The 14,758-nt window shown below is 34.4% G+C and overlaps 1 protein-coding gene across 2 annotated transcripts in view; it reads left to right on the top strand.

The window, feature by feature from the left end:
• LOC120335975 (meiosis regulator and mRNA stability factor 1-like) overlaps nucleotides 1–14,758 on the top strand; it is a 28,250-nt gene that overhangs the window by 2,969 nt on the left and 10,523 nt on the right. Inside the window, exons 4-24 of one of the 2 annotated variants that reach the window (XM_078119481.1) lie at nucleotides 438–1,037; nucleotides 1,572–1,661; nucleotides 2,430–2,504; nucleotides 2,709–2,822; nucleotides 3,131–3,257; nucleotides 3,507–3,589; nucleotides 4,512–4,629; nucleotides 5,145–5,245; nucleotides 5,570–5,638; nucleotides 6,223–6,398; nucleotides 6,561–6,735; nucleotides 7,224–7,557; nucleotides 8,263–8,369; nucleotides 9,026–9,216; nucleotides 9,981–10,061; nucleotides 11,014–11,124; nucleotides 11,590–11,706; nucleotides 11,946–12,059; nucleotides 12,538–12,716; nucleotides 13,326–13,417; nucleotides 13,969–14,106. In XM_078119481.1, coding sequence (XP_077975607.1) covers nucleotides 438–1,037; nucleotides 1,572–1,661; nucleotides 2,430–2,504; nucleotides 2,709–2,822; nucleotides 3,131–3,257; nucleotides 3,507–3,589; nucleotides 4,512–4,629; nucleotides 5,145–5,245; nucleotides 5,570–5,638; nucleotides 6,223–6,398; nucleotides 6,561–6,735; nucleotides 7,224–7,557; nucleotides 8,263–8,369; nucleotides 9,026–9,216; nucleotides 9,981–10,061; nucleotides 11,014–11,124; nucleotides 11,590–11,706; nucleotides 11,946–12,059; nucleotides 12,538–12,716; nucleotides 13,326–13,417; nucleotides 13,969–14,106 — 3,192 coding nt within the window. The remainder of the gene's footprint in view (nucleotides 1–437; nucleotides 1,038–1,571; nucleotides 1,662–2,429; nucleotides 2,505–2,708; nucleotides 2,823–3,130; nucleotides 3,258–3,506; nucleotides 3,590–4,511; nucleotides 4,630–5,144; nucleotides 5,246–5,569; nucleotides 5,639–6,222; nucleotides 6,399–6,560; nucleotides 6,736–7,223; nucleotides 7,558–8,262; nucleotides 8,370–9,025; nucleotides 9,217–9,980; nucleotides 10,062–11,013; nucleotides 11,125–11,589; nucleotides 11,707–11,945; nucleotides 12,060–12,537; nucleotides 12,717–13,325; nucleotides 13,418–13,968; nucleotides 14,107–14,758) is intronic. The other variant, XM_078119483.1, reaches the window with a different exon arrangement.

Here is a 14,758-nt window from a genome sequence, read left to right as displayed (position 1 = left end):
TATTGGCCACCACGAATACATATTATATTTATCCTAAATTGGAGATAGCAGTTGTGATACTTGTATATTCAAAGAAAGTAGAAATTAAATTTCTTTTAATAAATCAGTAAAGTTGGCAGATTTTTGGTTTGGTTTGGCACAAATCGAAGTTGTTAGATAAATTTTTTTCATTTTTATGGAAGTAATTAAGAAATTTATGTATTCAGTTTTCTTAGGATACCCTGTATTTAAACTCAGGAATTCGAATATTAAATACTTTGAATGTATTCAATATTGTGTTCTTTATCGACATCCTTGCTGATTCACTGGATCTCTGCTTTAAATAATTATTTTTTGTTGACTCAAGTTATTTGTTCATCACTGTTCACATTTGTTTTATATTTTCACAAGTTTTATTTGCACTCTGCACACCACAAACTACTTTATTTTTGTTACAGCACAAAACACTTTTGAAGCCGAGTGACTTTTTGTCTTCAAAAATATCACAGGATGATGTTGAATCTACTGGTCAACTTTTAGCCCCAAACGATTTTGATTCTGGTTACGACAGTCGTGACACAGAAGTTTTAGATTATTTATGTGACAGGAAAATGTCTGAAAATACAATTAAACAACATCAACAAGATGAAATTTTCTCGCGTTCCAAATCGCCGTTAATGATAGATAATTTGATACAAGGTCATGCTAAATTTCAAAAATCTGTTGAATGTCACGCAACCAGGTATAACAGAATAAGCCTTAAAAAACCTGAAGAGATAGTATCTCAAAGTCTTGGTATAGTAAATCCAATGCAATCGAATGCTGTCGATGTTGCAACACAAACACTTTCAAACTACGCATTGAGAAAAAGACAGAAAAATGATACTAAACTTTTATACACATATCTATTAAATGCTGCCATTAATCTTTCTGCCGCTTCCAACCAGTTTTTTAATGGCAATTTGAACAGTGTCAAACATTGTACGAAACACAAAAAGTGTGCTTTTTCACATCGAAGATGCTCCAGATCCAACCACAATTGTGTGTGTTCAATGAAGGTAACAGGAACTTTGTTTTTGTTGCATGTTTTTTAGTTACGGGTGTGTGTGATATAGATTATGTCTAAATATGAGGAATATTTTTTATATAATGGTTTTACACACCTTTTTTTGAACGAGGCTATGTGCAAGCAGAGTTCCGGTTTATTATTCTCAATTTATTTCACCTTGGGTGAGGGGGTGGGAACGGGATTCGAGTTTGATTTTTTTACCTGTATGTTCAATATAAGTTAGTCCAATGTTTTAACCAATAGATACCCTATCATAGTATTTGATGTGGTGGATTTACAACATTGATTTTTATAATGAAGTTTCCAAGTAATCAAATTTCTCATCAAGTTTCTTCTCGTACTAAAAACAATTTTGATTTGCGCAAATTGCCAGAATATGGATAAGCTTTGATAACAATTTTCAAGGCCATCACCCATCATGTTGTCAACAAGTATTTTTGCATACAAATACAGGTAGAAAGTCTCATCCTACAGGACTTTGATTTGATTAACTGGTTATAATTTATTTTTTATTATGTTTCAGCATGCGATAGGTCCTCCATTGTTCAAAAGAGTTGCAGAACTTCAACAACAACCTCAATGTTGGCAATGTGTGGCCAGTGATAAGACACCAGTGAGTATATTGCAAATTTTTTGTTCTTCTGAAATCGAATAATTTGAATATTTAAACAACTTATTATGCTTGAGGGGAATTCTATGTGATCAAACATTATCTGTGGCGCTTATATTATTTATTTAAATCTACTCAAATAAATTTTGATTTATTACTATTTTGACATTACCTTCTTTCATTCCCCTAGGCATATTATGTAATTAATATTTAATTAAAATAAAGAGGTTTTTATGATTATGCAACATGGGAGCCTTCTAACTGAGTATTTAGTGTTTTAGCCATGCATGTCTGTGACTGTTTGCTGTGATTTTTTATATTTATCAAAGGGAGAGTCATTTCTAAATCAGTGGTTTCCAACCTTTTAGGACTTGTGGGCTCCTTGAGGAGGCTTTTAGCTCTCGTGGCCCCCTGTTCATCATTCCAGTAGTATTTATAGACTGTGTTTTTTCGATTGATAGATTCCGAATCCCATCCCAAGAAAGTAAAATGAGTTTTGCGCCTAGAATTGTGTGTGTCCCCGCTTCAATTTCTCTGTGGCCTCAATTAGGAACCGCTGTTCTAAATCTTGGTTTACCCTGGTTTTAGTAAAGGGTGAGAGGCCGTGGTTCACCATATAATGAAGCAATATCGGCTTTCCTCTGTTCCAGGATAACGTGAAATCTCAGATTCACTGACACAATGGCAGAAAGAATCAGTAGTTATGCGCACACTACTCTATAGTCAACCATAATCTGATTTTTTTTAATCATCAACTTTCATCCATTTCAGGAAATAAAGCATCCAACACCAGATTTGTTTAACAGATGGCCAAACATACCACCACCACCTGCTCCACCAGCAGAGGTTAGTTACAAATATAAATGAAAGACATTCATATGGGAACTATAGTAGTTCTTTAATGAGAGATATTTCGAAGTTTTGACTGAAACTCCTCCAAACGCCCCAGTGCCCTTTTGAAAAAAATTTAGGTTTCCAAATTTAGGTGGTAAAAGTCACTGTCTTATTCATAGTGAAGGTTTACAAATAGATTATTTTATTTAAATTTAGGATGATGACTGCCAAAGTGTTTGCAGTTCAAATCAATTGGTTGCTGATGCATTGCCTCTTGCTGCTGCTCTATTTCACAATGAACCGACGGAATGTTGCCAGAATATTAATCAGGTTTGTGTTTATAGTGTGCGACACACAATCGTTGGATAGACTGTATAATAATCAACTGTCTGGTTCAAAGTTATAATATGACATTTTTTATGCTCTTTTTTAGAGTCACGTAACCCCAATTCAAAGGGAACTGTCATGACTCATGAGTGCTGTCATTTATTTCCTTGTTAATTGTATCATCAGCCAAAAGCATAATATGTTAAACCTGTTTCATATTATGACAAAATTGGTATATCACCATTCACCATTCAATAAAAGGAAAAAAACGTAATTATCGGTTCAAAATCTGAAAACTATTTAATTTCAAGGATGAGGATCAACAAATCCCACCAACTTATCCCATCGGAGTGTTCTGGGATATTGAGAATTGTGCAGTTCCTACTGGCAAATCATCATTGAGTATTGTACAGCGAGTCAGAGAGAGATTTTTTGCAGGTATATCATGTTCACTACATCTTTACTGTTATCGTTGTTGTCTGAACTCTTTTTTCACATTCGGTTTCGATTTCAAATATACATAATTTGCTTTGCCTGGTTTAGTGGTATTTAGTTTTATTATATCATTTTGTTATCAAAGTTTTCATTATCGTATTTCGATTTTCTGAATTATTTGTTATAATTACTACAATCTTATACAAGACATGGCCTTGATGAAATACTACATTTCATTTTGTGTTGTTTCAGGGCACAAAGAGGCTGAATTCATGTGTGTTTGTGACATCAACAAAGAAAGTCGTCATGTCATACAAGATCTCAATAATGCTCAGGTATTCATGATATTGATGAAAGTAAATGATTTGCTTTTCATTCACTGATCAATTATTTGTTTTTCTTGATTAGAATATTTGCAGACTATTATCATGACAGTGTAAATGAATGATATATATATTTACTCAAGTGGGTCTTTGTTTCTCAATATAATATTATATTATTTTGTTGTGGTTTAGGCGAATTTTAAAACCTCAAAATCGTTTTTGATCGTATAAAGTATATTTAATGGAAAACACAAGAAAACGAGCAATTAAACAATACATAATAAAATGTACACTCTTGTTCAAAAATCATTATGGGATCTATTCAAGCTTTGCTGGTTCTTTGCTTTTTTTAAACTCGTATTATGAAGCCTTTTACTACTTTACTCAGTACTAGTCTCTCATATATAGGATGAATATGAACCATATTTTTTGTTATGCATGGTCCACCCAAATTTTACTGTCTGAGCTTTGGCTAAAATATACTGGATTCACCATTGATGACACATAGAATCTCCCCCCTATAATACTAGCATAGTCAAGTTAAAGCATTAGCCAACTATTAGGCCACCACGTCATTGGCTGACTAATGATCATAGAATACATAGATTGGTTATATCAATATATTTTTTAATTAAAAATGTCAATTACCTGCTTACACATCATCCATGTAACGTCATGAAAAGCCTAACCGCCTACTTGAGTGAATGAGTCATGATTTTCTAAAAACAGCTTTTGTTACTCTATGACGTGTTCATTATTGTTCTAAAGATATACTTGCAATATTTTTGGACAAGCTTAATTTTTTTCACTAATTGTGTTTGTAATATCAACTAGATTTCATGAAAACTATATGTTTTTATTATCTGCATTCTTGTGTATCCATTTACTAATTGGAATTTTTGAAATTACTCAAGTTTATTCGTTTCGTGTTCAGGTTAATGTTGTTCATATAAATGCAACGGCAAAAAACGCAGCCGATGATAAATTAAGACAGAGTATCAGACGATTTGCTCACAACCATCCTGCTCCTGCTACACTAGTTCTTATCACAGGTACCAAAAAATTAGCTGAAATTTTCTAATTATTCAATTGATAAAAGTTTTTTCTGTAACTACAATATTCAAAACTTTTTAATACATGGATAAATATGGATTGACTTCACACTTTTTACAGTAAATAGTGACTTTTGGTAGCCTCAGAAAAAAAAATTTTCAAGTTTAAAATGTTTGTATACCATAATTTTTTATCAGGGGATTCATGAGTTAAATGCTGCCCGATTTTGGTTTTGATAATTGTTCGTTTCTATGTATTCGGAACAGTAAACTGGTTAGATTTTTTTTTTATCCCAATCCCATCTGTAACCTGATGGGAGGATAAGGTCTGTTATATGATCGAGTCGTATTCCCCCTCAGCCCCTTCCCTCCTTTTTTGAGGGGGGGGGGGGGGTAAATATAAAGTCTCTGATCACGTCCCTACCCTATAAACATTTGTAGTCTGCTAATTTTGACTATTTTGGTGCAAATATTCTATATCAGTAAAAAACTTCAAGCTCTTTCTGCTTTTATAGGTGATATCAATTTTACATCGGAAGTTAGTGATCTCCGACACAGACATAAATATTTCGTTGTTCTTATTCATCCAGCAAGTGCGAGTCCATCTTTGATTCAAGTAAGTTCTGTTTATCTCTGTTCTGTTCAAATTTATGTTAGGACTCCTAAAGATAACTTGTAGTAAGCATTTTTTGGTGTTGTAAGTGACAGTTTTTTCAAGTTTAACCAAGATATTTAATCTGATCATCCCCATTTTCTAAGTAGTTCAGTACCATGTTATGTTGAATAAATTTGAACGTTATTTTCTGAATATATTACTAGTAGTAAAACAATCTGGAATTAATTAATATGAATTCTCAACACATTTTTTCTTATTAATTTAAAATTCACCTACTGCCTTCAATATCCCAGTTATTGTAATTGTTCAATATAAACATTCCAGGCAGCTACAACTGTCATCTGCTACGAACATCTTGTTGCTGATCTACCAATTGTGCATGTTTCTCCAAAGGTAATACTCAATTATATCACTCATTTTGAGATCTAGTTCATTTGTAAAAAAATCCCAGGTGGAAATGTGGACGAAAATTTGTTTTATTTTACATCAAGTTGTAACTGCCCAAACATTGCTTCAAAAATTACAACATTGATCAGGATTTTTTCAAAATCGTCATTATATTCATTCACAGTTATTGAGTTCAACTCTTCAGTGGGGCGGGGCCTAGCGGTGAAAGCTTTAAGACTCATTGATGTTTACGTCGCAGGTTACTCATATTGGGTTCAAATCTCATTCTATCAACTCACACAGGATGTAATAAATTAGGTCGGCAGTGCTGAATCAGGAAGCAATTTTCTGTGTCCCTCGTGGTAATTTACAAATGATATCAGGTGTACCACTAGAAATAGAAATTTTCTGCCTAAAAATTAAAAATAGCCACATTATGAACATGCAATAAACCCGCTCATATAATATTGGACATTACTAAATTAATTGAAAAAATATTGCATCATGTTAACTACAATTAAGGACAAGAAGCAAAAATAGTTCAAAATAAATGCAACTTTTGATAGTAAAATAAAATCCATTCATCGTAGACGTCACCTGAATCACCGCAACCACAATTGCTTGTTTCCAATCTTCCAATGAACAACGATGCAAATGCAGTACGGATGAGATTACGTCAGTTATCTGATAATTGTGGAGGCAAAGTTGTCAAGTTATCTATGGGAACTGCTGTGTTGAAATTTGCTACTGCTGATGCTGCCAACAGGCAAGTAGTTTTCTTCGTCTTTATTTGCGATGTCTGGGGCAAGTTGATTGTCCCTGACCCAAGAATAGAAGAATAACAGGTGAAAGGATGTAATTGCGTGAATACTTCACTTTATCTTATCTGTTTTGCAAGATATGTGACTAAATTTCCTTTTTTTCTCAGAGCCCTCAAGAGACTTGACGGAGAAGATGTTTTTGGTCATTCCATCAAAGTCTCAGTTCTTCATCAAAGTCCACCAAACATGAATGCTTTCAAGAATGGGAAACCGTATCAAAGTAACTTTTCCAACTTTTCACCAGCACGACATTATAACAATGGATATCATAGCAAGCCAAAGGTAAACATAAGTACATTTATTCTCAAAATTGACCAGCATCGTAGTAAATTATGAATAGAGACAAAATGGTTGTCAGACAAGTCAAGAATACCACTAAAATGGTCGTTAGACATGTAATAACAAATAGATATTTTGGTACTCATTGTAGAGTGTGTACCAGGTTAGGGTTAGGGCATATGTTTATTCCAATTTTCCTCATTTTAGTTCTATTACGAGTTCGGGGACTGTCTGTGTTAGTTAAATGAATATACCCCCATTCCCATAGGTTTTTCAGTCCCTCTACACAACTTGATGTAAAGTAGGCAAACAAAATTAGTTACCTCCATAGTGGTACACATACTTCTCGAGCGCCGATGTTTCGTTTCGTAATGGTTGTCTCATGAGTCACAACTGAAAATCTGGACTCCAATTTATGGCTTTGATATGGTGACATAGATACTTTAATTTAGAAAATGTAAAAGGATAATATACTATATTTTTTGATTCAGAATCGAATTGATAATTTCAACATTCAAGAAAGATCTGAATCAATTGTTCCTACTTCTGATCATCAAATCAAACCAACTATGAATCTTACTCCAGGTCATTGTGATCTGCCAGCAAATCTCAGACCACCTTTTCAGCCCCATCCCCATTACCAGACACCTGGTAGCATGGGTCCACCACCCTTCCCTATGCCTCCTGTACTAAACCCACCACCTGTCCCGTACCACCGGGTAAGGCATTCCCCTGTTTATCAACATTCAGATTATAACCCCATGCCTCCCCCGCCACCCCAGCCTCAACTATTTCAACCCCCAAATCCAGAACGAAAAATCATAGGTGGGTTAATATTTTTAATATTTATACTTGTTTTGAACTGTTATGGGGCAACGTTGAGCCTCCTGAGAATCTCTTGAGTCTCATGCTTTTTAATAACAACATAAAAGTTATTATTTTTATTTTCTATCATGTTACTTGTTTGTTTTTTATTCAATATTGAACTGTTACCTAATAATTGGGTACTCCCGAAATATGTGAACCAAGATGGCGGACGCCGGAACGTAGTATGTGTACCAGGTTAGGATTAAGCCATAATTTCAGGTACAAATACTACGGGAGTCACTTGGCTAGTCCCCGAACTCGTAATAGAACTAAAATAAGGAAAATTGGAATAAAATTATAGCCATACCCTAACCTGGTACACATACTACGCTTTCGTATCCGCCATCTTGGTTCACAAACTTCGGGAGTACCAATAATTGTATATATAAGAATCAGGGCGCAAAAACTTGACAGCATCTATTTTGCTATGGTATGCTTAGGTAGAGCCATACCATGATTTCAAAAACTTGCTTATCGTGACTCTCGCACTAGTACAACTTTGAAGTCATTTCTGGTGAAAAAGATTGTTTTCTATTAGTAATTTGATTCAGTGACCATAAAAGCAATAGATACTATTTTGCATTTGAGCATAATCTTTTGCTATTTTTATGAACTTTTTATTTAGTTCTAGCCACGCTATAATGCTCATTCTCTTTTTTTCAGATAACCAAGACATTGGAGTAAAACTGACTATAAGTAACATCGATGCTCAGATTGGTATCAACTCTATTCAAGATTGTCTTCTGAAACAGATAACCGATCATTGCAAGGTAAAACTGATTTTAGGATTTTTATGAAAGACAAGGATAGAGATATGTTTAACAAATGGTAAGGAAACGATTGTGCAATTATTTACAATTTCCAAAATTGCAAAAATGGTAGAAATGACTTGTATGTACAGAACAATTCAGTTGTGATTTTTAGCGATTCCTTAAAACATTTTCGAATTAAATCAGTTCAAAAGACCGGTTTTAGTCAGAAAATACATCACAGGAAGATGTATTGAATATATATAGTACTTATCACTCTGAAAACTTCAATCTGATTGTGCATAATATTATAGTGAAATCCTAATAAAAATTTGGGCTGTGCGATAGCCCACTGGTTGAAGCATTTGACTTGGCATCTTGTGTTGGCATCTTCGGACTCTTCCAAATCGTATTAGCATATTATTAAATATCAGTGGTGCTTTGTATATGGCTCGTTCAGAGTGAAAAGACGTTAATAATTGTTGTATTAGTGTCCATGTCCATTGGTGGGCATGCCCTAGGTATCGTAACTGACTGCGTTATATTTGCCATATTCTTTGATTCACAATTTCACAACTTCACCTCAGAAACAATGGTAGGTTGACTACTTACCTGGTTGCAAGTCTTTATAGAATTCCTATAAATTTATTCCGATTTAAAAATGATCATTTTTTTAGATATTGAATATGAAAGTGCGCCCTCACAATCGTTTTACTGTTGTTTGTGATGTCATTGTACCACACGTTCAAGATGCGTCAAGAGTTTTACAACATTTACAAAGGCAGAAGATTGGTACGAAACGTGTTCTCGTGACTCTCGCACAGCAAAATGGAGAAGAATTTGGACCAGAAGAAGCATCTTGTCTTAAGTGAGTTCATGGTTTCCTTGCAGCAAATTTTATTCTAAATAATTCATTGTTCACCTCATGAAGTGTATATAAGTTGAGTAGGCTGTGTGGATCCATCTAGATTCTTCCAAGTGGCTACCAAAGAACTTTGTTAATATCCAGTGAATGGAACACCTGTCATATGTTGAATGATAATTTAATAGGTGATAAAAGCTCGATGTGGTTAATCGATAAAGATATGTTTGAACTTCGCCAGCGCAAAAGCATCATTTGAGTATTGGGCAATGCAATGTTTATTTTTCATGCTATTGCCAATTTTATCTTTCATTTTTTACCAAAATTTCCTACACTTATAATACATCAGTATAACTTAAACTTGGTACTAATCTATATGAATTCCAAATTTTAATAGATTGCTTCAAGCCAGCAAGAGATTTTTTTTTTCATTATATAATGATAAGATGAATCATGAGAATTCTGACTTCTGAGAGAATTTGAATAGTGCAAAGCGTATTCTCTGTGAACTGAACGAAAAGTTCTGAGTTCAGACTCTCAGTTCAAAATAGCACCTGTATTTCGTAATTTTTGTATGGTTGCCATGGTACTCCTGAAGTATGCGCACCAAGATGTCGCATAACCTGAACCCTAACCTGGTACACAACCCGAGTTCAGGTTGTGTGCCATCTTGGTGCGCATACTTCAGGAGGTATGTTCCCATTCCAATTTTTTTAGTAGCAAATTATGTGTTAAGCTTAACTGGACTGATATTTGTTGATATTTCTCAGGAGAGATTGTTACATCTTACTGAAAGATTGTGTTGGAAGAAGAATGGCTTTGTACAGATTTTTCAATTTATATGAAAAGAGGTAATTAGTGTTCATAAATACAGGGTGATCAGACCAAGTGTAGACAAATGTTTATTAAAATATCTACCTACTATATAAATGTGAGAGAGAAAAAAATTATTTTTTAGAAAATAGCATTATAGAGATAAATAATATAGTACATTGTCATTTTTCGATATATCCTCCCTTTGCCTTCACTACACGCCTCAATCTGTTTGGAACTTGACTGCACGAGGCTCGTATGGTTTTTTCTGAAATTTTGTCCCAACAAGTCATCAATCTATTCCTTAGAGCAGTTGTCTCAATCTGAGTTATGCAAACCACTAGCGATACACGAAGCTTTTCAAGTGGTATGAAAGCAGCTTTGAATTATTGCAACAATTAACTTTTGTATTCGCTAAACGGCCTTTATAGCACTACCAGTTCTAGTCTTTTATCGCTCTCACCCGTTACTGTCCACCTAAAACAAAGCGGACATGTTTTTGCCAATTTGTGTACACTTGGTCTGATCACCCTGTATATATCTTATGATTACAGACTTGTTATCGATTTTAATTATTACCAAAAAAATTTCAGAGCTTAAGGTAAATTTACAGTAAAATTTTATTGTATAAGCCATGCTGCGTTTTCTGTTACAATTGCTCAAAATCTAAATGATGTTGCATGCCAGTACTTGTTTCTCTAACTGTTTTTTGTTGCTTATTATGAGCTATTGTTGATTCTAGAAGAAATAATATTTATCCGCTTGTTTGGACATTGAACTTATTGTAGAAAAGTTAGCTGGCTACTCTTGTTTGAACCCAATGCTCATCATCTCACCTTTTAAGTAAATGGGGGAGGAAATGACAAAATAAAGATTCTTACTGAAAATACCATTACATATCAGAGACTGTAGATATACAGAATGAATGAATGTGAATAAATGGATTGAATATGTGAAAGTGCCTTATTAAACGAGAATATATTTTTACAGATTCGAACACAAGATAAGGTTAGATGAATTGAAACAAATACCAGATGTTGTTCTGTTTCGTGATGGATCGTCTGGAAGAGAAATTTATATCAATCCTCAAATTAAGGATGAGTATGTTGGTCTTGTTATGTCTCCTTTTATACTTGAGTTAGTAAAGCCAGAGTTTACAATTTATTGCCTGAAGTTATCTAATGAAAATGGTTTTGGAATGAACAGTTTGCAATATTGAATTCAATATCAAAACTTTGAATATATTTGAACTGAAATCAGGATCTACACTAACAAGTTTTTACCTACAATGGCAATTCAGGACATATCATAAAATCCAATCTATATGCATGAATTCTGCTCTAAATCAGCTGTGGCACAAAATATTTATGCAGAGGTTTTGCACTCTGATCTTTAAAGATTCTAATGATATTTTTTTGCCCATTTGCTGAAAATTACCGTATTTTTCTGAAATTTTGAGCCTGACCCTATTAGTCTATAAAAATGTACCTGGAGTGGATGAATGTAATTATTTTATACTGTCTGGCTGGATTGGATGAAATTTTTCTAAAAAGATATATTTTTCAGGTCATCTCTTGGACAAATAATCACATCTTGTCCACGTAGTGGAAGAAGCACACCTGACATTAATCATGATTTTCTTCTGCCTGTTTGTAAATTGCATTATCCTACTGATACTCCCAGGTATATGATTATATATACGGTAATACACTTTTTTTTTCATATTATAGTACTTTTACTTCAATACTTATGAAACAGTCTTCTTATTTTTGTATTTGAGGTTAATTACTGATACAAGAAATATAAATATGGAATTTTATTTAATCTTCATGGAAAAAATCTTGATTTTCCGCTGATTGCAGTTGTTATGAATGTCTTGCTAGTGATTGAATGTGAACTAATATACATTTATACCTTTGTAGACCACCATCTGGTGAAAGTGGAGATTTATTGAAAATTGAGATGGGTCTTCGAGAATTTTCTGCCAAACTTCATGCATTACTTCATTCCCATAATGGAATTCTTCAATTAGATGGGTGAGTTCGTTCAATACACACATTCCATCACATTTGAATATTCGGTGCAGGTTCGAAACGAGGGCGGATTATTACGAGCGAGGGAATTGCTAGCCTCATGATCGTATGGTCGTCCACATAACTGCTGGTCGGTTATGGCTTCCTCCACCATCAAATCCATGCATTTGAAACAAATAATTGATCAACTTTTTCCCATTTCCCATAAACCGGTCGACATGTTGTGATTCCTCATATGGTTAAGCTCACTTATCGCCTTTCCTCTCTTTCGAAATAACTATGTAAATACTATCATATTCTCGTTTTATAGTATTTCAAGTATCTGAAACAAATAACTGATTGACTATTTCCCACACCTGCCATGGACTGGCAAGAGGCAGGTTCACTATATGATTGAGCCCTTATTTTGATTTCTTTTTTCAGGATAAATATAAACATTTACATTCATGACATTTCTTTACCATCGCTGTTAATCTTTTAGTTTTGAACACTGTTATCGTGCTGAATATGGAATATTTCCATTTCCTGCTGACATGGAAGAAGGAGGTGTTATTGTAGAACACCAAGCATCATATGTACCAGGAGTTCAAATCATCACATCTCAGCCTCATTGCCTTGGAGTAAAAGCAATAGTATGGGCTCAACCACAAAGTGACACAGGTATTTATATTGTTTACCAGCAATGTGAATAGTTTAGTATTCAAGAATAATTTTGCTATTATTTTAAATAGGGCTACCCAGTAAATGGCCTGCAATAATAGCAATTCTTACGCAAAACTTTTAATCCTGATTACTTTTTGTTCATTGAAATTTCGTTTATCAATAGCCATACTAGGCCTAGAATGATACAACTCACAGATCTTAAAACCTACTGACTAACTCTAAACACATTTTTAATATTATAGATCAGTGGTTCCCAAACTGCGGCCAATTATGGCCTGTGTAACAATTTAATATGGCCCGCCGAACTCGAGTGAAATAGTTTAAACCATTCCTCTTTACGTTTAAGATTCTGCCAATTGTTTAGACATTATCATAGTTATGTATATTCCTAACAATTTGATAGAACCAGTATCTTAGCTAGGTATCGACGCCCTGCGGGCGCTCCCCTCTCTTGGCCCGCAAAAATCCTTCCGCTTCTAATTTTGGCCCCCAGCCAATCAACTTTGGGAATCACTGCTATTTATGAATACGATCAGACTGTAACCCAAGCACAGACTTTAGACTAAGTAATTATATATTGAAATTTTGTTTTTATTTCGGCGGCAGGGTCAGACACGGCAAGTGACACATCTGGAGCTTCAAGATGGAAAAGTCCGAATTTAATTCATTTTAGTCGAGAAGTCGTAGAACTACTCAAGGTGAGTTACTTTCTCTGTTGATTTCTATGTTTCTACTCCAGGCAGGTTTGCATCAAATCATCAATTTTGGGCTCAAGTCAAACTTATCCTAAAAAGTCAGTGGTCAATTTTTCTTGGGTTTCTTGACTGAGGTGTTACTAGCAAAATGACCCAAGTTAAGGTCGAAATTCTGATCAAATTGCCCTTAGAAGTGTATTCGGGTAATTGGAATAAAAAATAACAAAATTTATTTTAGGATCCTAAAAATTCAAAAATGTCTTCCAAGTTACACAACTGTATCCACCTCACTGTGCTTCTGAAGATCAGAATTTTGTTTTCTTATTTTATATAGTGCTTAATACACGCCTTTCCCTCGAAACAAGGCTTTATCAGTAGCTGTTAGTGTAGGGCCTTATACCACTGTCACTGATATCTATCGTTATGTAAGGAACTTCTATTATTGGGAAGGAACAGAATCCTTCTGGCTCAGCATTGCATACCTGTTGGAGTTTTATTTTGATCCACTGAGCCTTTGATCCACTTCAATCATTCAGTGGTATTATATTTTTCAGGATCTGCCATACTGTTGTCTGCCATATGATAAATTTAATTCAACTTATCAAAGAACATTCGGACATGCATGCAGAGTAGCTGAATATGGATTCACAAGATTGTCTGACTTACTTGCAGCAATTCCTCATGTTTTACAGGTAGTTTTCAAACTTTCTTATCGATAACCAGTGAATAAAGGCGGTGTGAGAATGTTTTTTTTTGGAATTTTCCTCGACGAGAACTTATGCTCATTTGTTAACAATCTATGAAAGTTATTAATATGAAAATGATATTACATTTTTGAAACTTGGGTGCTCCCGAAGTATGCGAACCAAGGTTGGGCGATAGTTTTTTTCCAATTTTGCTTATTTTAGTCCTATTATCAGTTCGAAGACTAGCCCAGAGGCTCCCGTACCTAAAATTATGGCCTAACCCTAACCTAGTACACATATTACATTCCGATGTCCGCCATCTTGGTTCGCATACTTCGGGAGCCCCTTGGGCTTTTATTGTAGTAAACAAGTTAATATACAAGGCTGTATAGCAGGAATGGGCAAGGTTCTATGACCAGGGGCCAAAAATTTTGCCCATCTAGACTGGCCATGTGAGTGTGACGCAAAAAGTTACATTTTATGGCCAATATTTACAGTGTCACAGAAGCAAAATGGGAAACAATAAGCCTCGTGCAAAAACTAAATTTAATTGCAATTTCAACAAATTCCCTGAGCTATTTTTAATTAAAACATCAAAAATTGTTTTTAGTTTGGTTGTGGCAGCATCAAGCGGGCCAGATTGATGTACCCAACGGGC

The sequence above is a fragment of the Styela clava genome, chromosome 2 (genome assembly GCF_964204865.1).
Source record: "Styela clava chromosome 2, kaStyClav1.hap1.2, whole genome shotgun sequence".
Lineage (NCBI taxonomy): Eukaryota > Metazoa > Chordata > Ascidiacea > Stolidobranchia > Styelidae > Styela > Styela clava.
Note: the sequence above shows the minus strand (reverse complement) of the source record. Positions and strands in the feature narration are given on the sequence as shown.